Source organism: Neurospora tetraspora, assembly GCF_033439725.1.
Source record: "Neurospora tetraspora strain CBS 560.94 chromosome Unknown B0H65scaffold_8, whole genome shotgun sequence".
Taxonomy (NCBI): domain Eukaryota; kingdom Fungi; phylum Ascomycota; class Sordariomycetes; order Sordariales; family Sordariaceae; genus Neurospora; species Neurospora tetraspora.
In genome coordinates, this window is record NW_026944390.1 from 2,449,097 (window position 1) to 2,471,041 (window position 21,945).

Genomic DNA, 21,945 nt, shown 5'->3' on the forward strand with positions numbered 1-21,945 from the left:
GCCAGGATCCCTCGCCGAAAGGCACATGCCTGAAACCGAGCAACTCTGCATTGTTTGAATGTTCGTCTGGGGTTTACTCAGCCAGCATCATCTGCATCAATCGAATGGTGTTGAGAATGGCAGCAATTGAGCCTCGACTCTTGAAGTCTGGTTCAGTTTGTACAGCCAAGTCACGCCGTCCCGTCTAGCTGCAATGCACCCTTCATGTCAAAAATCCGAAAACCATAGGCACATATTTACCCGCTGCTCTGAGAAGTCTTGGGCGACCTGGCGACTTCCAGTGTTCAGCTCAATTTAAAGTGGTTTGACAATTACTTTTCCCCAATTCTGTTCCTGGGAGACCGGCCATCTTATAAAGTTTGTGAGACACAACGCGACAAACCCGGGGGGTACTTTTCCCCGACCTGACATGTGATCTTGAGACGTGGAAGAAACGAATGCCAAGTGACAAGAGGAAAGGCATGAACACCCCGCTCTCGGCAAAACCACAGTGTGGGGCATTCTGGGGCATCTCATTGGCTGGCATTGCTGCATCGGGGGAACATGCCGTTCTGCCTCGGCTTACAGCGCCCGGCAGCACCTCGCTCCAGCAGCCTGTCCACTTGCCGACGTCAAGGTCGAGTGACCATCGTCCAGTTATTATTAACCCGGACCAGCCAGCGCATCTTCACCACCAAACATTCCATCCTCCCTTCTTCCTCCATCCCCTTCTTCTCTTTTGCTCCATACTAAGTACTATACCCAGAGCTGTTGTGTGAATCTGCCCTTTCTTTGTTTGTCGTTTGTTTCTAGCATCATCATCTACACACATACCCCAGATTCAAAATGGCTGAGCAATTGAGGTTCGACGGCCAGGTCGTCGTTGTCACGGGCGCCGGCGGTGGTCTTGGTAAGGCCTACTGCCTGTTCTTCGGCTCGCGCGGTGCTTCCGTCGTCGTCAACGATCTCGGTGCTTCCCTCAAGGGCGAGGCCAACTCTACCAAGGTAAGCATTTCCCCTACCCAATGCGCTATCGCCACTGTCATCATCACATGCTAACGAGTACTCAACAGGCTGCCGATGTGGTTGTCAACGAGATCAAGGCCGCTGGCGGCAAGGCCGTCGCCAACTACGACAGCGTCGAGAACGGCGACAAGATCATCGAGACCGCCATCAAGGAGTTCGGTCGCATCGATATCCTCATCAACAACGCCGGTATCCTCCGCGACATCTCCTTCAAGAACATGAAGGATGAGGACTGGGACCTCATCTTCAAGGTCCACGTCAAGGGCTCCTACAAGACCGCCCGCGCCGCCTGGCCCTACTTCCGCAAGCAAAAGTTCGGTCGCGTCATCAACACCGCCTCTGCCGCCGGTCTCTTCGGCAACTTCGGCCAGGCCAACTACTCGGCCGCCAAGCTCGCCATGGTCGGCTTCACCGAGACCCTCGCCAAGGAGGGCATCAAGTACAACATCATCTCCAACGTCATTGCTCCTATCGCTGCCAGCCGCATGACCGAGACCGTTATGCCCCCTGATCTTCTTGCCCTCATGAAGCCTGAGTGGGTCGTTCCCCTCGTTGCCGTCCTTGTCCACAAGAACAACACCAGCGAGACCGGCTCCATCTTCGAGGTCGGTGGTGGTCACGTCGCCAAGCTCCGCTGGGAGCGCTCCTCCGGTCTCCTCCTCAAGGCCGATGAGAGCTACACCCCTGGCGCCATCATCAAGAAGTGGGATCAGGTTATGGACTTCTCCAACCCCCAATACCCTAGCGGTCCCAACGACTTCCTTGCCCTCCTCGAGGAGTCCCTCAAGCTCGGCCCCAACGACCCCGGTGAGAAGGTTGACTTCACCGGCCGTGTTGCCCTCGTCACTGGCGGCGGTGCTGGTATCGGCCGCGCCTACTGCTTGGCTTTCGCCAGGGCTGGTGCTTCCGTCGTTGTCAACGATCTCGTCAACCCCGACGATGTTGTTAACGAAATCAAGAAGATGGGTGGCAAGGCTGTTGGCGCCAAGTACTCCGCTGAGGACGGTGATGCTGTCGTCAAGGTTGCCATTGATGCCTTTGGCCGCATCGATATCGTTGTGAACAACGCCGGTATCCTCCGTGACAAGGCCTTCCACAACATGGATGACAGCCTCTGGGACCCCGTCATGAACGTCCACGCCCGCGGTACCTATAAGGTCACCAAGGCTGCTTGGCCCTACTTCCTCAAGCAGAAGTATGGCCGTGTTCTTAACACCACCTCTACTTCTGGTATCTATGGCAACTTTGGCCAGGCCAACTACTCTGCTGCCGTAAGTTCTTGTCCTTTGGATGTCTAATGAATTCTAGCTAACTTGTGTAGAAATGCGCCATTCTTGGCTTCTCCCGCGCCATTGCTCTCGAGGGTGCCAAGTACAACATCTATGTCAACACCATCGCTCCCAACGCCGGTACTGCCATGACCAAGACCATTCTTCCCGAGGAGCTCGTCCAGGCCTTCAAGCCCGACTACGTTGCTCCCCTTGTCCTTGCCCTCTGCAGCGACAAGATCCCCAAGAAGCCCACTGGTGGTCTCTACGAGGTCGGCTCCGGTTGGTGCGGCCAGACCAGGTGGCAGCGCACTGGCGGCCACGGCTTCCCCGTCGACGTTCCTCTTACCCCCGAGGAGGTCGTCAAGCACTGGAACGATATCGTCACCTTCGACTCCCGTGCCGACCACCCCGAGAAGGCCTCCGACAGCATTGAGAAGATCATGTCCAACATGGAGAACCGTGTCGGCGAGGGCAAGGTATGATTCCCTTTCTTCCTGCTGCCACGAAAGAATATCATGTAATTTTCCTTCCCCTCATGTATAATAGCCATATATACCTAGTGTAGAATATCTGAATGACTGTTAACGACTCATCTTCTTCTCCTGTAGTCTGGCCCTGCCGAGAACGAGCACCTTGCTGCCATCAAGAAGTTTACCGGCGTCGAAGGTAAGGGCACCGAGTACACCTTCACCGAACGTGACGTCTGCCTCTACAACCTCGGCATCGGCGCCAAGCGCACCGACATCAAGTACATCTTCGAGGGCAACGAGGACTTCGAGGTCGTCCCCACCTTCGGCGTCATCCCTCCCTTCAACACCGAGATGCCCTTCTCCTTCGACGACATCGTCCCCAACTTCTCCCCCATGATGCTCCTCCACGGAGAGCAGTACCTCGAAGTTCGCAAGTACCCCATCCCCACCTCGGGCCGCCTCGTCTCCAAGGGCAAGCTCCTCGAGGTCGTCGACAAGGGCTCCGCCGCCATCGTCAAGCAAGGAATCACCACCTACAACGCCGAAACCGGCGAGGAGCTCTTCTACAACGAGATGACCGTCTTCCTCCGCGGCTGTGGCGGCTTCGGCGGCCAGAAGAAGCCCGCCGACCGCGGCGCGTCCACCGCCGCCAACAAGCCCCCAGCTCGCTCGCCCGACGCCGTCGTCGAGGTCCAGACCACCGAGGAGCAGGCTGCCCTCTACCGTCTCAGCGGCGATTACAACCCCCTCCACGTCGATCCTGCTTTTGCCAAGGTGGGCGGCTTCAAGGTCCCTATCCTTCACGGTCTCTGCTCGTTCGGTATCGCTGGCAAGGCCGTTTATGAGAAGTTTGGCAAGTTCAAGAACATCAAGGTTAGGTTTGCGGGTACCGTCAACCCTGGCCAGACGCTGGTGACGGAGATGTGGAAGGAGGGTAACAAGGTGGTGTTCCAGACTAAGGTTAAGGAGACGGGCAAGTTGGCTATTAGTGGGGCCGCTGCTGAGCTTGCTTAGGCTTGGTTAGGTAGTGAAGTTGTGGGAGGGGTAACGTGTATAGGATATGATGAAAAGTAATGGCGGCTTTGGGATTTGGTTGGGATCTGGGTTAAGCGATTTCTTTCGAGTTACGAATACCAATTTTTTGTATATCAGCCGTTTTATCTGTCACGTCTGAATGGGATGTGGCATTCTGTTTACGCTTTGATTCCGGATGGAAGGTGGCGTCCTTATTAAGCAAGATTTGACTTGCCGCTGACAATGACACAACAATGCACACGAGTCTCATTACACTCATAATGAAGTCCGCTATTCTCTCCCAGAAAATCTGGGGACATCCCAAGTGGGACTCAGAAGCATTGCCTTGAGAAGTATACGCATTCCTTCAAGAGCTATATGCATTTCATCGAGGAATATACGCATTTCTTGAGGATTAATATGCTTCTCTTGAAGCAAAATATGCATTTCGTCAAGAATGATATACATATCGGACACTATGGTACATGTTTTGTGTTGTGTGCAAGGCCTTAAACCTTGTTCAGGACCAGGCGGACTATGCCCATGACGAAAGGAAAAAAAAGAAAAAAAGACAAAAGAAAGGAGAAAAGGAAAAAAGGAGCAAAGAATAAAGGAAAAGAAGAAAAGAAGAAAAGAAAAAAGGAAAATGGTAGTGTGTTGCAACTACTAGGTTGGCAAACTACCACTTCCATCTCATATCTTCTTCCTCAGGCCGGCAGTGATGGTATCCTTGATATCATTCCTATCAACAAACAAACCACAAACACAACACTGATTGTGCGCCATAACCGCCTTGTAAGCCACTGGCTTACAAATAAAGATGAAAGTAAGCCTTGGAGTACCTCCAATACTCGGAGAGCCCCGCAGGGATTTCTCCATCCTCGCCTTCGATCTTGTCTGCTGACATCAGGTCCTTCATCCAGTCGTAGCTGGCGGCATTGTCCTCCTCATATTCTTCTTCGACCACATTCTCCTCAGCAGGCAAACCCAAACCCAACCTCATTGCTTCGGCTTCAGCTTGAAGCTCCTCGAGCAAACCTTCGATCCCGTCGATGCAGTCCTTGGTAAGTTGCCTAGCGTCGGCGTTCGTCATGATGATCTGATTGAAGGCCAGCCGGCAAGGCTCAGCCGACAATTCGTGCTCCTCCTCGTCAAGATCAGGAGGGACCAATTGCTTGAACAAGTGGCGACAGATATCCAGGCTGAGCCTGACGTCAGGCTGATCCTGCTTCTCGTCCTGCGCTTCATTGTTCGGGGCCGCTAGCTCTGCCTGCGAGCCCTCAACCCCCTGGATACACTCCTTTGTAAGCTGTCGGGCTTCAGCATTCAACACAAGAAGCTGGTTGATAGTCTGCCGACAGCGCTCAGACTGTTCGTCCTCGTCCTCGTCATCGGGATCAGCGAGAGTCATATTGTTGATGATCTCTTGCTCGATCTGCGGGTCAAGACAAATATCGCCCGCAGGCTCCTCCTTCCGCTTGCCGAGACGACGCTCCTCGAGCTGACGCTTCCGCTTCTCTTCCTCCGCCCTCTCCTCCGACACCGCTTCCTCCGCCTGGGTTTCCATCATCCGGCGCAAGATCGAGTCATAGTAACGAGTCCATGACTGAGCCTCCTGCCTTCTCAGCTCCTGTATTCTGATAGGGCAGTGATCGCAGCAGACAGGGCAACAGGGAACCAGGGGGGGAAGAGGGCCGAAGTTGCTCAAGAAGATGGACAGGTCTCGATCTTGACCAATACTGGCGGGGTAAGCCTCTTTGGCCTTGCGGAGTGCTTTGCCGGTCTTCTCAGACGTCTTCTCTTCGTCTAGAGCTGCGAGCTCTGCCTTGGTGATGATGACCCACTGCTTGATCAAGTCGAGGTAGCGGATCCAGTACTCGACTTCCTCGCCTTCCGCCCTCATGTCCTCCAGTGGGTTGTGAGGCCAGATGTGGCGGTAACTACCATGCCCGGGCTCGCCATGGAAGCAGGGGAGGGTATCGGGGAAGCGAGCGAGGGAGTTGAGAAACGAGAGGGCTTTGCTGGTTCCTGCGCTGTCGGTGTAGAGTTTTTTGACGTTGCGCAGTGCGCTGTGAACTCGTCGACGCTCTAGCACAGAGTCGACTGGGGCTGCTGAGGAGGAGGCAGCCGGGCTGCCTTCCTGCTTCTCCTTCTGCCTCGACTTGGAAGGCATGTTTGCTGATTCCGAAGCGAGGGATCTGCGTTGGTGGGTGATGCTATTCAAGAGTTAGAAAAATGAGTCGCGAAGGCCTGAGGATTGTATGGGAAAAGGAGAGGAGAGCGGATTTCTTACGGTCAGATATATTTCAGGGACGCCGGTTAGTGCTCGCGGGCTTGGGGTAGAAGACCAGAGAAGACTGGTGATGGCGAGAAAAGAGGGGCTATCGCGAGGAGGATAGGGTGAGAAAGAGGTGAGCTTTGCGCGGGGAGGATCCAGGATCCTCGAGGGAAGTTGCCGAACTTGAGAATAGTAACGGGAGAAAGGTGACGGCAAGGTGAGGGGGATGCGACAGGAGGAAAAGAAGAGAAGGGGAGGAAGTTTGGGAAGGGGGGAGACCCCCTTCTTATACCCAAGGGAAGGACCCACTCTGATTGTAGTTTGCTCTATAGAAGAGATGGGATGAAGGAAAAAGCGAATCGTGTACGACGCGGAGAGAGGATTTTTATTTCGAGACTACTTTAGAGGAGCTGCGGATAATATCATAGGAGTGTACAATAGTTTTTTCATAGGACAGTATGCCGGTGAGGGCAGCCGTAATCAATAGCATATATTAAGATGAGCTCGCGGCCGATACGGCCGCGCAACGATAAAGTAGATCACCGCAAAATCGATAGAAGAGCCAGAGCACATCATGTCGATTTCGTAGTTCAATATATAATATACCTTGCCCAGTGAGTTGGTCCTGGTTGGCAGTGATAGCACGTCCACAACCAGATCCCACTTGATGCAGCACAGTTTTTTGATAGTAGGTTCGATACGGGTAGGTGGAGGATATGTGGTTGTGAAGTAGATGTACTCTTGCAATCCCGAAACTTTTGTGCCGTTCTCCGGGTAAAAAAGCCGATAGAATGATTTCTTGATGGGCTCCACCGTTAAGATGTCATCACCCTGTTTTTGTTAGTTCTTCTCTGCTACCGAAAAAGAGATATTTAATGAGGTTATCGATTACACACCTCCTTTAGAAACCAGCTGACCTGGTTTTCAGCGAGCCACTCCTGGTATTCATCTGCCCAGTACTTGTCTTCCTCGAGGTGCAAGAGAGGATCCTAATCTCTGACTGTCTCGCGGGAGGTTTTTCACGGCAATTACGGGTTTTCCTCCGGCTTTGACCGACGGAGGACCGCGTGCCCATATGGGCCACTAATTAGATAGACAGCCAGCGTGAATAAGATCATTATTATTCGTAGAGGGAAAAGTGGCTTTCGTTGCACGCGATGGATGGAAAACCCAGGGAAAGAAATACGCGGTAACGGCTGTGGTGGTGATGACGGTTGGGCTGAAAGAGGAGAGGGGGAAGAAGAGGGTAGGAGTAGCCTGCCTCACCCTCAGCTCGTCTCACCACTTCCTCACACAGTTGGAGTCACGACGTCATGTTCTAGACCTTCCACCTAGTTCCTCAGCCGGGAGCGGAGTGGGTGAACAAACACAGGGGCCAAATACAGGATCAAGATGCATGTCAAATTAAACCGAACTTTGCCCGCCATCGAGACATCCGTTCCGGCCGTACGTTAAGGAGATACTGCTCGGCAGCATGGACGCGGCGTTGCGGGAGGAGTTCAAGCGTCTGAGGGGTATTGTCGTGAACATACACTACGACAGGCCGATCCGGGAGATTAGCAAGTCGTGCGAGGTATTGATGGAGGAAATGCGCGGCTACGGATGGAAGGTAGGAGAAGAAGAGAGCAAAATAGGAACTAGGCAGGAGAAGGGGAAGGACGCGTCGAAAAATCAGGCTTGAGTACGCGACTGCTCGTCTACTTGCTGTAATGACGCGTTCTGGAGAGCGATTTTGGTGGTATGGTAAATTTGCGTGATCATAAAATCTGGAAATGGGAAGGAGCGGCTGCTGGACTTGGCTGGTTTCCGAATGGCCCTCGAGATTTGGCTTGTTGCCCAGCAGTGCTAGGTAAGTAAACGGAAAGAGCTCAACGGACACACCACTTCATTACATTCTTATCTGCTACCCGGCAGTCTAACTCTTTCATCACGATAAAAGCTACGATTGGGTTGCCAGCTCTAGAGGCCCATCGTCACTTGCTTGCTCCGGAGGCAACCCGTTCCTCCGGCCAGCTACCACGGACACACCTTTCGGCGGCGACATCCCATGATAAGAGATCTTGCGGGCGGTCGATTTCTTTTAACCTCAGGAAAGGTTTGATCGAGACCCAGCTCTGGATCTTCTTTAAACCTTCCGTCTGTATATCAGTCGGAACGCCCCTAGATTCCCAGAGCATTGGTTTACCAAGAGCAAACCTACCCACACATACATGTCTTCCTACAGGCACATACACTCCAGTACATTCAAGGCAATGACAGTCCACCATAGGCTTCGTAGTTCCTGAAACCTCGTATGTGGCCCTTTTCTGCTTCTTTTTATCCATCTATCCCCTTTTCTTAATCATTTCACTGCTGGAAGTGGGTGTCCTGATTCTGGGTGTGACCTAGTTGCATTTGCAGCTTCCGTCTTGCAACAGACCCCAACAAGCCGCCCAGAACAGCACCCCAATGAGTTAAACATAAGAAAAAGAGCTAGGTGGATGAGAGGTATCTGAAAATGAAACTGCTTTATTTGGTAGCTTGGAAAGAAGCTAGGTGGTGCCACAAAGACTTCGAGAATAGTGCAAGTGTATATACCTGTAGGAGCTCGTGTATACGTGGGTAGGCGCACCGCCCCTTTACCCTACACGCACCCAAAAATTCACAAGGCTTTCAGGACACTCGATGATACTTCCACATTCGGTCAGAACTTCGTCGAGAACTCTGTTGCAGATGAATAATAAACCAAATCCCAAACTCCCTGTAGTTCTCAGTAACTCTAAGAGATAATGATGGGCGGTGTCCTTTGTACGTTACAAAGAGAGGGCGCTGCGTTTGCAATCAGCCGCGAAGATACTCCTGGGACTTGAGATTGGGAAAAAGGGATGCTGATAAAGAAATACCTGTAAGGAGGGAAAGATTGAGTGTATCAAATTTGACGAAGGAACTTTGGGCGGGGCGGTCGGCGTCGGATTCTTTGCGGATTTTTTTGGCCTTGATGGGGATCTTGGTGTTGGTTCTGATAGAGGTGGAAGGGTTTGGAGGGAATCATTACCAATTTCTTGAACCTTTTGGGTGCGTGTAGGGAAAAAGGGTGGTGTGCCCAGGATTTCTATTGCGAAACCAAGCCATCCAGGAGTTTGGGGTACCTCAGGATACTTGATCAACGATCAGAACCTCGATTTGGGCAAAGCATTAAAGACATTTCGAAGTAGATGTGGTAGGGTGTGTTCACAGTTCTCCCAATAATAAAGGTACAGTCAGGCGTTGGCTCTCCTTGCTGGCATGTAAATGGAAAAGTATCCGTTCTCTCAGACCTCATTTGAAAGAGCATATAGCTGATACTGGGTTGCTGGCTGAATGAGATGGCGCATCTGATATTTATATCAATTTTTTTTACATCAGAATTCGGGCTGATCTCTACCCTTGATGTCAACCATAGAAGCGTTCCTTGACATTTGCATATGCAGAACTGACATGGACAGATAGACTGCAGAAATCTCCGTCTGTATATACGCGACGCGAGGAGAGGGTCACTACGACGACACAGGCGAATAAAGCGAGACAAAACACATCCACTTCCGAATTTAACCTGATTTACATTCTTGTTCGGTGAATTTTCCTTGCTCTCCTCCGCTTTCCTTGCCCACGACGCTGGTCGATCAGCCCATACAACCTTGTATATCTCTATCTCTCACCGTGAACTGGACGAGCACGACGAAAACATGGCGGAGAGAATCGTCGATGCCGTCGAAGAGGCCTACAAGTATAGGGACGAAGGAGTCGCGCCTCCGTCTTCAAATCACGGAGGCCCAGCTTGCGGAACTCATGAAACCCAGCTACCGATCTCCAGTCACGCGGTCTGTCGCAATCTGAAGAAGATTTTGACCTCTCTCGAGGACGGCAAGATCGTTGGCAGGATGCCTTACATCCCGCCCCTGGCCGTTTGGGGAGCCATAGCCGTCTTGGAACTCTGGCAAAAGCGCGGCCCCAATTCCAAAGTCAAAAAATAACCGTATCGGATGGCCGCAATCCCTCAACAGCAAGACGTTCGACAAATTCTGTCTCGAATTGTACACCCTAGAGTACATTCCGGAACCAAACTCAATCTACGGAAAGAAAAACTTTGGCGACCCCGCCTAGCGCAACAAGCACATGGAAGCGCCGCGCGATGTCACGAGCGGAGTCCCGATCCCACAGCTCGACAAGAACTTCGACTACTATGTCAACACGAAGAAGAAAACGCCCAACACCGCGAAGCTAGACGAGAAGGATCCCTTCTGGTACACCATGGGCGACAAGCGTGACTTCATCATGCCCAACAAACGGAGGTATCCTGATGGAGCGTTCCCCGAATGGTAGAGGTATCGACCGTTCCATCATCATCAGAGATGCGCATCTGCATTACAAGCTACAAGAGATGGGCAAATCTGACTTCGTCGCTGCTACCAAGGCAGCCAAATGCCCAGGGAATCTCTTGGAAGCTTCCAAACGATATCAGCAAGGACTGGGCATGGCCCACATCAGCGAATCTCTGCTGCTTGACCAGCCAGCACGACCACACCGAGGAGTCCGTGTTCCGTCCAGACAAGCGCACCATCATTCGTCCTAGGGACTTTGCGGACGGCGGTAAATTTCGCTCTATCGTGAAGATCAGCATGAGATATGAGGGAGAGGCCGGGCCGACCGCTGGACGATCGGCACCGGATACCTGATCGCTCCGGATACGTTTGTGACTGCCGGGCACTGTGTTTACCTACCGACAAGGTCTCGGTCGTTGCACGGTAATCCAAACATACATATATCGGATACAACGGCAAAGATGCAACTGATGATCCGACTGTCCAATGCCGCGCTGCCGCAAAGGTAGTCATCCCCATCGCAATACATTGTGGACGGCGATAGACATCGGGATGTCGCATTCGTGAAAGTCCACGAACCCTTCGAAGGGACTTTGAACTTGTTCAAGTACCAAAACACGCCAAGAGCAAGAAGAAATGTAACTCGACCCTGATCTGGGGATACCGTGGTATTGTTTGTCTCTTGTTGACTTTGTTTACTTGTGTCTAGTGACCTTCATCCTCGGTACGTCACCAACCCGTCCCAGGCTCGGTATGGCTACCCGTCGTGGGAATGGAAATTACCATAGTACGTTGTGGCCATCGTGAAAGGCGTCATATTCATCGGGATTCAATTGTGTCAGGAACAAAAAATTGAACAATGCATCGTTCGAGGAATCAAGATTGCAATGTTGCCAGCAAAGAATGACAATGGTGGTGCAGGCTTACGGCAATGGAGATGGCAATGGCGGAAATGGTGTGTCGACGGAGTGAAAGTTGGTTGCAAGCAGACGAAGAGGAGTGACTAGTGGTGGTTGTTGAATTAGCGTTCGCGTTATTGGACTTATATGGAAGCACCGATCGATCAGCTCCTAGCAATGCGACCCTCCAGCTCCTCGCGTTCCTTCGTCTCCTATGCCTTCTTTACGTCTACTTCCTCTCTGGCCTTTGCCTCCTCCCTTTCCTTGGACTTTGCCATGACGACAGACTCGGTTTGAGCTCCTCCACGCCTAGCATATCATAGAGGGAGACAATTCCAGGCCCCCAAGAGCTCACCTCCTTCCTTGCCTTGAATATAAAACCGTACGTGAGCGAACCGATTTCCTCACGGCCATACAAATAGCCAAGGCACTCGGGGACTGAAGGGAATTAGGCTTGGGAAGGTGTAGTATTTCCGCGAGAGTAAGCGTGCGTAAATCGGCCACTTTCTCTTCGATCGAGCCCTCCGCATGATTCCCCATGGGCTTCCACTCAATCCAGACCGGGAAGTCGTCCTCGTCTTTTTCCACGGCGAGGTAACCCCGTGGCCGTTTGTAACGAACGATACTGGCGTAATCCGCCGGCTCATCGGGATAATCTTCGACATTATGCGGTTCAAAGGCCGTCCAAAAGTCTTTCTTGCCTTTTTCCTTGTCGCCAAACTCGATAATAGTGATCTCCGTATCACTCGTCTCCAACCCCGACGTCGCCGGATTTTTTCCACGGTGAAGCCTCGAAAGCAACTCCTCCGATACTCTCGCCATCTTCTTCAACCTCACATAGGCTCTCGCGCCAACATGTCACGGTAGGCCGTCATGGCCGGGTGTGCGAGGGAGAATCTGGTCTCGAACAATGTGCCGATGGACATGACGTCGGGAGTGATGTAAGCCAAGCACAAGTACGGCACCCTCCACGTCGACAGATCCGAACTCTGGGCTGGACTGTGCCACTCACACGGGGAAGTCCCGTGTCAGGGGTCATTTGGCATTTGCTGTTGACCGATACCAACTGATGCTGTTGACGCGTAGAAATCAGGCAGACGAGCAGTCTCTTGCGCAATCCCTACTTTTCGACGTGTCGCGCCTCTCCTTCCAGCCTGATTCTTTTCTCGTTTTCTCCAAAACACCTAAAGTCGGTGTGTTGCTCCATCGAGTCGTTGTGTTTAAGCCTATTTCGGGCTTTTACCCATATGTTATCCCATTTCTTGGTGACTTACATGCACTCCTCCTCCCATCATATCTTCCACATCCATCATTTTCGCAAATGCTACGCAGCCAGGCCTTGCAGTGTGGGAACAACACGCCAAGTGCGCACAATCTTGCCATCGTACGAAATCATGGCTTCACTCCTCCGGACTATGTTGTTCACTGATGGTATTGGGGATATCCTCAATAACGCGAATCCCCCAAACGTTGCATTCCTAAAATCACTGCCAGATGATTTCTCGAGTGATGAGTGGGGAGTTTATGTACTCGTTTTTGAGAAACCAGGTTTTCGGACAGTCCACTATGTGTCACCTTTACCACTTCGGTGTTGATCCTACTACTCGTGCTCAGTTGATGTGCTCCTTTTCGTCATGTTGCTCTTGCTCAGACTTTGATCTCCATACGTTTTTGAGAGAACGCCGGCCCTGGTGAACTTGACGGTTTCCGTGGCTTCCTCGAGGAGCCCCTTCAGGTTTCTGGTGATTGGGTGCTCGCTCATTGACGTGGTACCCGTCGAGTGAGGCCCGATTACTCACAAAGCCCTACTCTGTACCTCGCCAATCCCTCCTCCCAGCTTCTGCTATTGAGGGCCCCGCTCTAACTCCGGTTCCCTCTCTCTCCTAGCGAGGGCGTAGTGCCGGTCCTATCGCTTTGGGGCTCGCTCTAGCTCCTATCCCATCTTCCTCCTCATAGGGAGGGGGTGGTGTGGGTGCTGGTGCAGAAGATGTAGCGGGAGCGTTGGGGGGTTTAGGGAGTGGTGTGGGTGCTAGTACAAAAGGTATAGCGGGAACGTTGGGGGGTCTAGGGGGTAGTGGTGACATATTTGAAAGTAATGAGGCCGTTGGATTAGTGATGTTATCAGAAAACTATAATCCTTTGCGGGCCGCCCTTGTGTTCGGCGTATGTCTTGATGATCTCGAGTTCTTGTCCGGCCTCATACTCTCCATCTGCGTTGGTAAGGACGGGGATGGGCTCCTTCTTGGCCTTGCTCTTGTTGTTGGATGGGGACTTACCGCTTCAGAGACGAGTCGGCAATTTGAGTGCTGGTAGAGAGGTTGGATCCGCCCGAGGAGGAAGACGGCAAAAGAGATCATGACTTGTGTTCCTCTGGAAGGATAGCTACGCCAGACTTCCGGGCAGCAGTCCGCTCCATTTCACCTCCCAGACCAACTCGTCAGCGTCCTCGCACAGCACACAGCCATGCTCAGATCCGCTGTTTGGGAGGTTCCTCGCATTGTAGAAAATCTCCATGCACCTCGGGTGTACAAGGTGTCTGCCGATGCCACACTGCTTTCGGGCGGTGAAGCTCATTGGCTTAAAGCAGATTGCGCAGAAGGGATCTGGATGTCCGCCGGAGTTGAGATGGTGATAGAGATGGCTGAGTCTGAAGATCTCGCCAAGCTCTGATGGGAGGAAGGATGACTGCCATCGCAGGGGCTCGGGGCAGTTTAGGAGGTAACGGAGGACGTCTGAAAAAAACCTGGTTAGCCTGGTTCAAAAGCGATATGTGGAGGGAAGAAAGGATGAGGACGGACATATTCTATGGGGGCAGGTATAGCCGCTCGTGCTGGGTGTTTTCCCATAGCCCCTTCCTCCGCAGCTACAGTTGTTTTCTTCGCCAACCACGACGGTAATTCTCTCTTCACCGCCCGGCGTCAGCGTGAAGTTCTTTGCCCAGATCCCAGCTTCCAGATCGCTGTAGTCTTTGATCTGGATTAGGTGAAGGATAGAAGCTTCAGCTTCCGCCAAACCCTAGCGGTAAACTGGATCACCGCCGTCTGAGCGCCAACCGCCGACCCGAGAGGCCTTCCCCGGAGGATTGTGGGTGTAACGGTGTGTCTTGAGAAGGGACTCAAGCTCCTTCCGGTGTCCAGTGGTGAAAGTCAGGTCGCGCCTGATGCATTGAGTTTTGAGAACTTCGACGGTCTGATTGGACCAGGAGGTGTCGTCTGGGAGGTAGTTTTTGAGAGTGCGCTCGCCAGGCATGGTTGTGGGTTGATGCCTGATGCTCGTGGGATATGGGACCTCAACGACCGGGTATACGAGGAGAACGACCGTTGGCGACAGAGAGAGAGAGAGATACTGTCAAGAAAAGTCAGCGTTTAATCCAGCACAAACGGCCACTGCCAAGCGACTTTTTATACGTGTGTGGGGGGGGGGGGGGGGGGGGGTGGCACATAAGGGCCGCGATGGAATCGCTCACGCAGGGATACGCGGCAAGATTGTATACCAATTGGTTCCTGACTCAAAGCTGTTTCTTGCTGCTTTCCGGTGTTGGCATGTTGATGCTCGGTTTGCGCTGCAAGCAAGTGGTAACTCCGTGGGCCTGTGTTTGTTCGGTGACTCCAGAAGGATTGTGACGGTTTATTGCGGGCTGGTGTTACGAAAGATCCAGTAGGGATATCAGTGTATGTTTGTGGTAGTGGTATAGTGTGTTTCTAGTCGTGGTCGTGAGAAGCTGTTGGAGGTGGGAAGTCGACAACAGAAAAAAAGACCTGATTCTGTAGTAGTAGAGGAAGAGGAGAAAAGACAACCAGGGCAGCCTCAAAATACTCGACGGGAGTGCCGGTGAATGGATGTCCAGTAAATGGGTGCCAAGGCACGCCCGGCCAACAAAAGCGCGAGACGGCGGAGGGGAGAGGTAGTTGAACAGGAGGACCAAGCCAGGTGAAGGGGAAATGGGCCCCGTGTGCCGAAGTCCCATTCACCTGCAAATGGCGATACAAGTGAAGAGCGAATAGACCCAACAACACGAGGAATCTAACGAGGAAGGAGCGACTTCGGTTTGTGCTGGCGGGCTTCAATACGGAAGGAGCCCACGGCAGCGGATACTCTCATCTCCGGCTTCCGCCCTTTTGCCTGCCCGTGCCCAGTGAAGTCCAGCCCAGCCGCCGTAGTCGTCATCACGATAGCCGAAGTGTCATGATCTCAGTTCATCTTTTCAACTCTTCTCGACCCAGAATTATTGACCGTGACAGATGTTGACCAAGGAGGGCTGATAACATCAGCCACTCGTCCCCGACACCACGGATAGGCGGAAGAAGCCTTGATGAGATATGGTTGTCGACAGTTGTGGACGAAACTAGAGATCCTACCCCCGTAGTGACGGATTCACTTGTGGAAGCCAGGCCAATATATCTGTAGTCATCTCGATGGAGAGTTGCGAAGAACCTGGTGTCTGTGTCGTTTGTTTCCCTTTGCCTCGCTTCTGTCTCCTTGTGTAATCTTGGTATAGAAATTCTTGTCTCACGAAAATGCTGGCGTATAAACAACCATCCCAACGTCGTTTCTTGACACTTGCCAGATAGCAAAAGAAAATTGTAAATAATAAACATTATACGAAGTTTGTGTCTACATCCTTGAGCTACACATGGATGGCAACGCGAACTCTTTCCTTTCTCTCTTTCTTCTGGTGATCAATCCCACGTTCTGCTTGTTAGGCGCCTTGTTTTCACACGAGGCTATCAGACCTATGAAAACGGTGCCACTGGACAGCACAGAGTATCACTCACTGCCATCGCCCTAGATCTCCGTCCACCCAGCCTCATAGCATGGAACCAATAACCCGAACAACAATACTCCTTTCCAGCGGCTCCGTCCATCCATCACGTCCACATCCTCAACGAACCACTCTCAACCTCCTCTCCAATCGGACAGTAATCGAAGTTCGAACATGGCCCACGCCAGGCCTCACCTCCCGTCCTCAACCTCCTACACACCTCTCTCCGTCTCCAAGAACTTGGTCATCTTCTTCGTTACCTTGCTCTTCTTCTTCTCCAGCCTCGCCAGCTCCTGCTCGACATACTTCTTGGTCTCTCTCACCTTCTTGGCGTCTTCTTCAAGGCGGGACATTTGCTTGAAGAGTCTCGCCTTGCGTTTTTCTCGCTTCCCTGCTGTGGAATTGTTGGTTTCGGTCTGTTGCGCGGTCGTGTTGATGGCGGCCGTGTTGGGAATAGTGGTGGGACTGACTTGGTCCGCGGCAGTGATGGCTTGGTCAGCGGCGGCGCTGGCGGTCCTCTTCTTCTTTGGGTTCCTCTTCATCTTCTTCTCCTTGGTAGGGGAAGAAACGGTATCTGTGACGGGGATTGACACAGATGCGAAAGTAGAACCAGCGGGAGGGATAGGCAGCGAAATAAAGGGGCCGGGGTCAGGACTAACGGGAGGTGCGCGGGGAGCGTAATAGGGAGAATATGATGGGATACGAGCGACTTCAGCACCTGAAAAGGAGACAGCTGAAGCAGCAGGACCAGAAGCCGAGGGGGCAGTAGCAGAAGCGGGAGAGGGAGAGGGATCAGCAGTCGTGATAGTACGCAATGGGCTACCACGACCAATTGCCCGTAAACTTCCAAATCGTCCTTGCGTGCTCGCAGGAACGATAGGAGCCGGAACGGCATTCTCCACGCGACGAGCCGGTTGACTACCAAACAGCTGCTGCTGCGCAAAGCCTGGAATTACAGGCAAGGGAATAGGCGTCTTGCTGAGCTTTGGGGTCCATTCTCGTCCCGGAGTAAGCGCTTGCTTACGGGGGGACGACCCCGTATAAGCGTCCGGACGGGCGCGAGTGGCCTCCTTTGCAGCCCTTGAGGGCAGTTGTCTCCGCGGAGAAGGGCAAGGAGACTCTGGCTCTTTCTTGATGACCACTGAGCCAGTGGAGGAGGGGGTCGACGATTCGACGGAGGGAGAGCGGTGGGAGATCTGACTCCTTTCGGCGAAGAAGTCTATTGATCTATTCGCAACGCCGTCCTCATCACCACTTGATGACTCTGACATGTGGTTTCCGTCTTCGCAGGGCTGCCGAGGATGGCTGTTGAATATTTGATCATCGGAGAGCCTCGGAGGTGATGGTCTGGGCTCCGACCAAGTATCAGCACTGGCTTCTCTGCTTCCCATATTGGTCAACGCAAAAGAATGCAGGATACAATGATCCGTTGTCCGAATATCCAGGCAGTCGGGGTGCACCAGCAGGTCGCAACATTGAGCGCGCCTCACTGGGCCTTGTTCTCCAAAGTTCCTGAAGCAAAGGGCGCACTGGGTGTTGCGGAGGAAGGCGGTGTCTAGTTCTAGGTCAAAGATGTAATGGAAAGCAGTGCTGTAGCGAAAGATTGCCTGCAGTTCCTTGAAGAGAAAAGCTTGTTGCCATCTGAGGGGCTCGGGACAGTCGAGGACGAAGTGAAGAACGTAGACAATGTGGCCACAAGTGTAGTTTTTGCGACCTCCTTGTTCTTGCTGTAGGGCTCGTCAGCAAGCGCCACGGATCTTGGATGAGAATTGCAGGGTAGAACTTACTCTGGATGGACAGCTACATATGGGAATTTTGCCAATGATGACATAAAACTTCCTGTCCGAGGAAGCCTCCAACAGGGTGAATCGCTTCTCGATCGAGGTATCGTTGCTGTTATCTTCAACCTCGATGACCTGGTATTTTTTATCTAGAGCGTGTCTGAATGCGCGGCCATAGACTGGGGATTTGCGAAAGCGCCAGTCAAAGAGACGTCGTTCTTCACCAGGATGGCCACGTCGATATTCTTCGAGGCGGCTCACAAGCCCCACTACGTCGCCAAAATCGTCAAGATAGCGCTTTAGACATTGTACTCGGAGAATATGGTCACGGTAGCTTGACCACGGCGCATCGTCGGGCAAGTAGTTTCCGAGATCTTGCTTCGAAACAATTTCCATGGCTGATGTATCGGGTAAACAGGCCTTCGAGATTGTACGTGTGAGAGTGTTGATTGCCTCTAGCAAGAAGAGAACGAGAGTTGTTGTTTACTGCGAACACGAACGTTGATGAAGATGGTGGTCAGGGTGCAGGATGGCGACGGTTGAGCTCCGTTCGATGTTGGAGAAAGAAAAACGCAAGGCCGATATTTTTGTGGTCAAACAATTTAAGCTGCTCAGGGCGGGGTGAAGGAGGCGACTGACAAAGGTCAACGAAGTGAAGGGACTGGAAAAACGGCAGGCACCAGCCCACCACAGTAAACAAATTTTCAAGCGCGGGAGGACAAAGCCCCAGGCACCGGGCAGGCTGCTGCGATACTTCAGATGAAATCGACCTCAAGCCCTCAACTGCACCTCAATCTTCCCGTCACCCAGGCAACACAAATTGGTCCTTGGCCGGTCTCTGTTCTTGCCACCGCCGACGACTGATGTCAGACACTGGCTCAGAAACCGGCGGGAGAAGCCAGAGCCATGCGGTTGCGGACGTGAAGGATGCAGTGAAGGGCAAAAGAACGAGAGAACTTACTGTACACGCATCTCGTCCACCCTTATACCTTTGCGTACTTTTTTACTGGCTTTTCCCGACTGCCCTGGGGAGCTCGGCTGCACGATGAAGTTCTTCTGGTAGTAGGTTGACTGGGAGAAAGTCTGAACTTGGGGCGGCTGAAGGATGTGAGATGTCTGTCAGCCAGGCTGCTACTGGTAATTGGCGGCCAGGGGGACAATTCATGAGAGGAAGGAGCCATTATCGCATCTCAGTGCTCAGACCAGTTTTGTCGGGCCGTTGAAACCGGCCAACTTTGGTGTTGCAAACTCACTGTATTGATTCCTCACGATAGACTTATCAGCAGGTCACTACGAACACGTTGAGTGCAATATAGGCAAACGTAAGTAACTTGGAATGTTGAAGAATTGTTTTGAAGCAAAATAGCGTGCTGATATACTGATATCAGAACGAAAGGAGCTCGCATGACCGCATCTCCCTCACACTTCCTTTGATCATTTTCCCTCATGTCTTCAATCCTAATCACCGTACGGTTTCTTCTTCTCTTCTCGATCCTTCCCACATGTGCTCGTCTCTCAACTGAGAGGATTCCCACACCTCATATTACAATTGTTCGACACTGAAACAAGCGAACCCCGGGAAATGGATTGAAGAAGCAAACGAGGGAGAAGGAAAAAAAAAAGAAGGAAGAAGGAAAAAGGAAAAAGGAAAAAGGAAAACGAAGATCTTTTAGACCACGAGGAAGTGTGAGCTAAGTTGCCTGAAGCAACGTTAAACCCCGTCAGATCCTTGAAGAATTACTCTTGCTTTTCAAGATCATCTTGTTTCGGAGAAGGTCGCTTGACCACCAATCCCGAATTCACGATGCCACTAGACATCGATTTTCCAGTCACCTGTTCCTGATGCCACTGGACATCTTCTCCCAAGCCATCAAAAACATGACCTCTCAGCAAGTCATTCTTGGTCGTTGACACCTCGACCAAGCCTGATGCAGAGAGTCATCTCGCGCTCTCCGTCACTGGTGACATTGGCGGTAGCGATATCAGTAGCGGTGGAGGCTTGGTCGGCGTTATCTTCTTGCTTGTTGACGCCATCAACCGCCTGTTGGTCGTCGTCGTCATCGTCCTCAGAGTCAGAGCTATCCTCCATCTCAAGCTCGTTACCCTCAAGCCAAAAGTCAGTGTCGCAAACGTCCTCCATCTCAACATCCTCGACGTCTTCCATCGCCTCTGCAATAGCTTTCTCCATCTTAGCCCGATATTTAGCCACAACAGGATCAGCCGCTGCCCCTCTTAAGACAATATCCAGGTATGTCCTCCAAGCCGATCTGTTATGATGAAGCGAACACTTTTTATCCCTTGTCTCCGGGCTCCAACCAGTCCGACTAAGACGTCTTACCAGGGTGCGACACGAACGGTGAACAGGCAGCCCGCAGGAACTACAAGGCCTCGTTCTCTCAGTCTGTTCCAAACGGATGAGGCGGAAACAAATCGTGCAGATTTGGGTCGGGTAAATGTCATGGCAGGGGAGGTAGTTTAGGCGGGGCTGGGGCTTCCGCGGCCGACTAACGCGAGGGAGATGAAGGCCGTAGCGGTCGATCAGCTCAAAGACGGTGCTGTACCGGTAGATCTTGACTAGCTCGTCGAAGAGAAACGCGGCTTGGAAGCGCAGGGGATTCGGGCAGCCGAGAATGTACTTGAGGACGTAGATGATGTGCGGACAGGTCCAGTTGCTGTAGCCGGCATCTGTCTTTGTGTTCTGCATGTGGTCCAAACATTGGTATCAGTTGCAAAGGTCCGTAAAACGGAAGCAAGATTGAATCGCCCACATACCTTGAAAGCGCAGTTACAAGTCGGATTACTACCAATAGTAACATTGGCGTAATCCGTCATATATTTGCCGCTCCCCCCAACAAGGTTGAAATGGCTCTCGATCCTACCCAAGGAGCTGCGGTCGAGCACTCTCAGCACCCGAAAGGTTTTCGCATGAGCCTCGGTCTCTGCTCTGGTGTAGGCAATGTCCTTCGCAACGCGCCAGGGGAAATGGGCACGCTCTTCGCGCTTGTGGCGCTGGTGATAGTCGTCGAGGCGGAAGCGCAACTCGTTGGCATCACCTACTGGGGAGAGAGTCCGTCGAATGCATTGTTCTCGGAGGACTACAGGGGGGTAGGCGCTCCAGGGCGCGTCGTCAGCGATGTAGGAGGAGAGGGGGCTGTCGGTCGTGGTTTCCATGTTGCTTTGTGGAAGGTTGGTTGTCTTGGGGGAGAAGAAGGAGGGGTATTAGACTGGGACGATGGAAGGACAAGAGAGAGGTGAGTTTGCGGTGATCGAGTCAGCAGGCGAATGACGAGCGATGATGGTGTGGAAGAACAAGCGAAGCTTTTTGTAGTGCACACCAGATAGTTGCAATGAATTTGTTTTGAACGCGTTGGAAACAACACAAAGAGCAGCGCGAATGAGGTTGTTGGGTTGTTGGGTTGGAACTCGAATGAAGGTGCAGGAAGTTTCAGGAAAGAGTTGCAGGAAGAAAGTCCGCGGGGAACGGAAGTTTATACGCGGGGGTCGACACGTTAGGTCGTTACCGTATTGCATGTATCAGATTGAAATTAACACCGAATCGAACGTTCGGCCTTCCTCCAGGGGCGTCCATCTGGTTCATCCAATAATCGACCATTTGCTCTGAAAGCCCAGGTTCGTAGATCCAAGTGAGTGGTCAAAGTCGACAAAGGCAATCACTGTCTGCCATGTCACATCTCCATAAGGCTGAGACTTGTCGCTTGACACTCGGCTGTTGACACGGCATGGGCCAAGGTATCACGACCAGATGGTGAAAGCATAGTGAAGAGACCTTAATTGAAGAATGCGAGAAACGTGTTTGGAAAGGAATACTACCTATACATATGCGCTCTTGGTCCCTTCCGATGCGGCACTTGCCACCATCGTCTCAACTTCTCCCCGGCTTTGGGCCAATCTCCCAGTCATACACAGTCTGGTATCAGCATCAAGGCTTATCTGCTCGAGCCCTACGCTGTGTTGAGTCAAAGTATACCTTCAAACAGATACTTCTTTTGCCTCCTTCATCGACATGATAAACCCCCTTCCGTCCCTCCCACCCAAGCAACACTCAAGCGTCATACCCCGTACGTCTCATCCAAGCCTTATAGTTTTCCAATTCCTTCTCTTCAA

At 52.2% G+C, this 21,945-nt stretch overlaps 8 protein-coding genes across 8 annotated transcripts; 2 read left to right on the top strand and 6 right to left on the bottom strand.

Annotated features, from left to right (window-relative positions):
- Positions 1-725: 725 nt before the first annotated feature.
- B0H65DRAFT_324041 (3-hydroxyacyl-CoA dehydrogenase) lies at positions 726-3,906 on the top strand. Its single transcript, XM_062823447.1, has 4 exons — positions 726-984; positions 1,053-2,276; positions 2,327-2,752; positions 2,885-3,906. The coding sequence occupies exons 1-4, from the start codon at positions 826-828 to the stop codon at positions 3,758-3,760; spliced, it is 2,685 nt and encodes an 894-aa protein (XP_062677918.1). The 5' UTR covers positions 726-825; the 3' UTR covers positions 3,761-3,906.
- A 262-nt stretch (positions 3,907-4,168) lies between these two features.
- B0H65DRAFT_582539 (uncharacterized protein) lies at positions 4,169-5,933 on the bottom strand (the record flags this gene model as incomplete). Its single annotated transcript, XM_062830854.1, has 2 exons — positions 4,169-5,390; positions 5,601-5,933. The coding sequence occupies 2 exons, from the start codon at positions 5,931-5,933 to the stop codon at positions 4,569-4,571; spliced, it is 1,155 nt and encodes a 384-aa protein (XP_062677919.1). The 3' UTR covers positions 4,169-4,568.
- Positions 5,934-6,578: 645 nt separating this feature from the next.
- Positions 6,579-6,979, bottom strand: B0H65DRAFT_582541 (uncharacterized protein; the record flags this gene model as incomplete). Its single annotated transcript, XM_062830855.1, has 2 exons — positions 6,579-6,869; positions 6,935-6,979. Coding segments are annotated over 2 exons (336 nt in total), but the record flags the coding sequence as incomplete, so codon positions are not given.
- A 2,763-nt stretch (positions 6,980-9,742) lies between these two features.
- Positions 9,743-10,732, top strand: B0H65DRAFT_446321 (uncharacterized protein; the record flags this gene model as incomplete). The annotated part of the gene is made up of 3 exons (XM_062825792.1): positions 9,743-10,018; positions 10,161-10,375; positions 10,471-10,732. 3 exons carry the CDS (start codon positions 9,743-9,745, stop codon positions 10,730-10,732), a joined length of 753 nt encoding a protein of 250 aa, XP_062677921.1.
- Positions 10,733-11,489: 757 nt separating this feature from the next.
- B0H65DRAFT_582542 (uncharacterized protein) lies at positions 11,490-12,218 on the bottom strand (the record flags this gene model as incomplete). Its single annotated transcript, XM_062830856.1, has 2 exons — positions 11,717-12,218; positions 11,490-11,586 (listed from the first exon to the last, which is right to left on the bottom strand). Exons 1-2 carry the CDS (start codon positions 12,097-12,099, stop codon positions 11,490-11,492), a joined length of 480 nt encoding a protein of 159 aa, XP_062677922.1. The 5' UTR covers positions 12,100-12,218.
- Positions 12,219-13,398: 1,180 nt separating this feature from the next.
- On the bottom strand, positions 13,399-14,526 carry B0H65DRAFT_552929 (uncharacterized protein; the record flags this gene model as incomplete). Its single annotated transcript, XM_062829930.1, has 4 exons — positions 13,399-13,555; positions 13,664-14,009; positions 14,145-14,250; positions 14,338-14,526. The coding sequence occupies 4 exons, from the start codon at positions 14,524-14,526 to the stop codon at positions 13,399-13,401; spliced, it is 798 nt and encodes a 265-aa protein (XP_062677923.1).
- A 1,725-nt stretch (positions 14,527-16,251) lies between these two features.
- B0H65DRAFT_533374 (uncharacterized protein) lies at positions 16,252-18,365 on the bottom strand (the record flags this gene model as incomplete). Its single annotated transcript, XM_062828978.1, has 2 exons — positions 17,827-18,365; positions 16,252-17,766 (listed from the first exon to the last, which is right to left on the bottom strand). Exons 1-2 carry the CDS (start codon positions 18,214-18,216, stop codon positions 16,252-16,254), a joined length of 1,905 nt encoding a protein of 634 aa, XP_062677924.1. The 5' UTR covers positions 18,217-18,365.
- Positions 18,366-19,491: 1,126 nt separating this feature from the next.
- Positions 19,492-21,115, bottom strand: B0H65DRAFT_324087 (uncharacterized protein). The gene is made up of 2 exons (XM_062823448.1): positions 20,593-21,115; positions 19,492-20,518 (listed from the first exon to the last, which is right to left on the bottom strand). Exons 1-2 carry the CDS (start codon positions 20,989-20,991, stop codon positions 19,715-19,717), a joined length of 1,203 nt encoding a protein of 400 aa, XP_062677925.1. The 5' UTR covers positions 20,992-21,115; the 3' UTR covers positions 19,492-19,714.
- Positions 21,116-21,945: the final 830 nt, after the last annotated feature.

Bases quoted from the DNA above. Each gene is read 5' to 3' on its own strand.
- B0H65DRAFT_324041 (XM_062823447.1), top strand. From the start codon at position 826: ATGGCTGAGCAATTGAGGTTCGACGGCCAGGTCGTCGTTGTCACGGGC. The intron at 985-1,052 runs GTAAGCATTTCC...AGTACTCAACAG, and splicing joins GCGAGGCCAACTCTACCAAG to GCTGCCGATGTGGTTGTCAA. The intron at 2,753-2,884 runs GTATGATTCCCT...CTTCTCCTGTAG, and splicing joins ACCGTGTCGGCGAGGGCAAG to TCTGGCCCTGCCGAGAACGA.
- B0H65DRAFT_324087 (XM_062823448.1), bottom strand. From the start codon at position 20,991: ATGGAAACCACGACCGACAGCCCCCTCTCCTCCTACATCGCTGACGAC. The intron at 20,519-20,592 runs GTATGTGGGCGA...GACCACATGCAG, and splicing joins CTTGTAACTGCGCTTTCAAG to AACACAAAGACAGATGCCGG.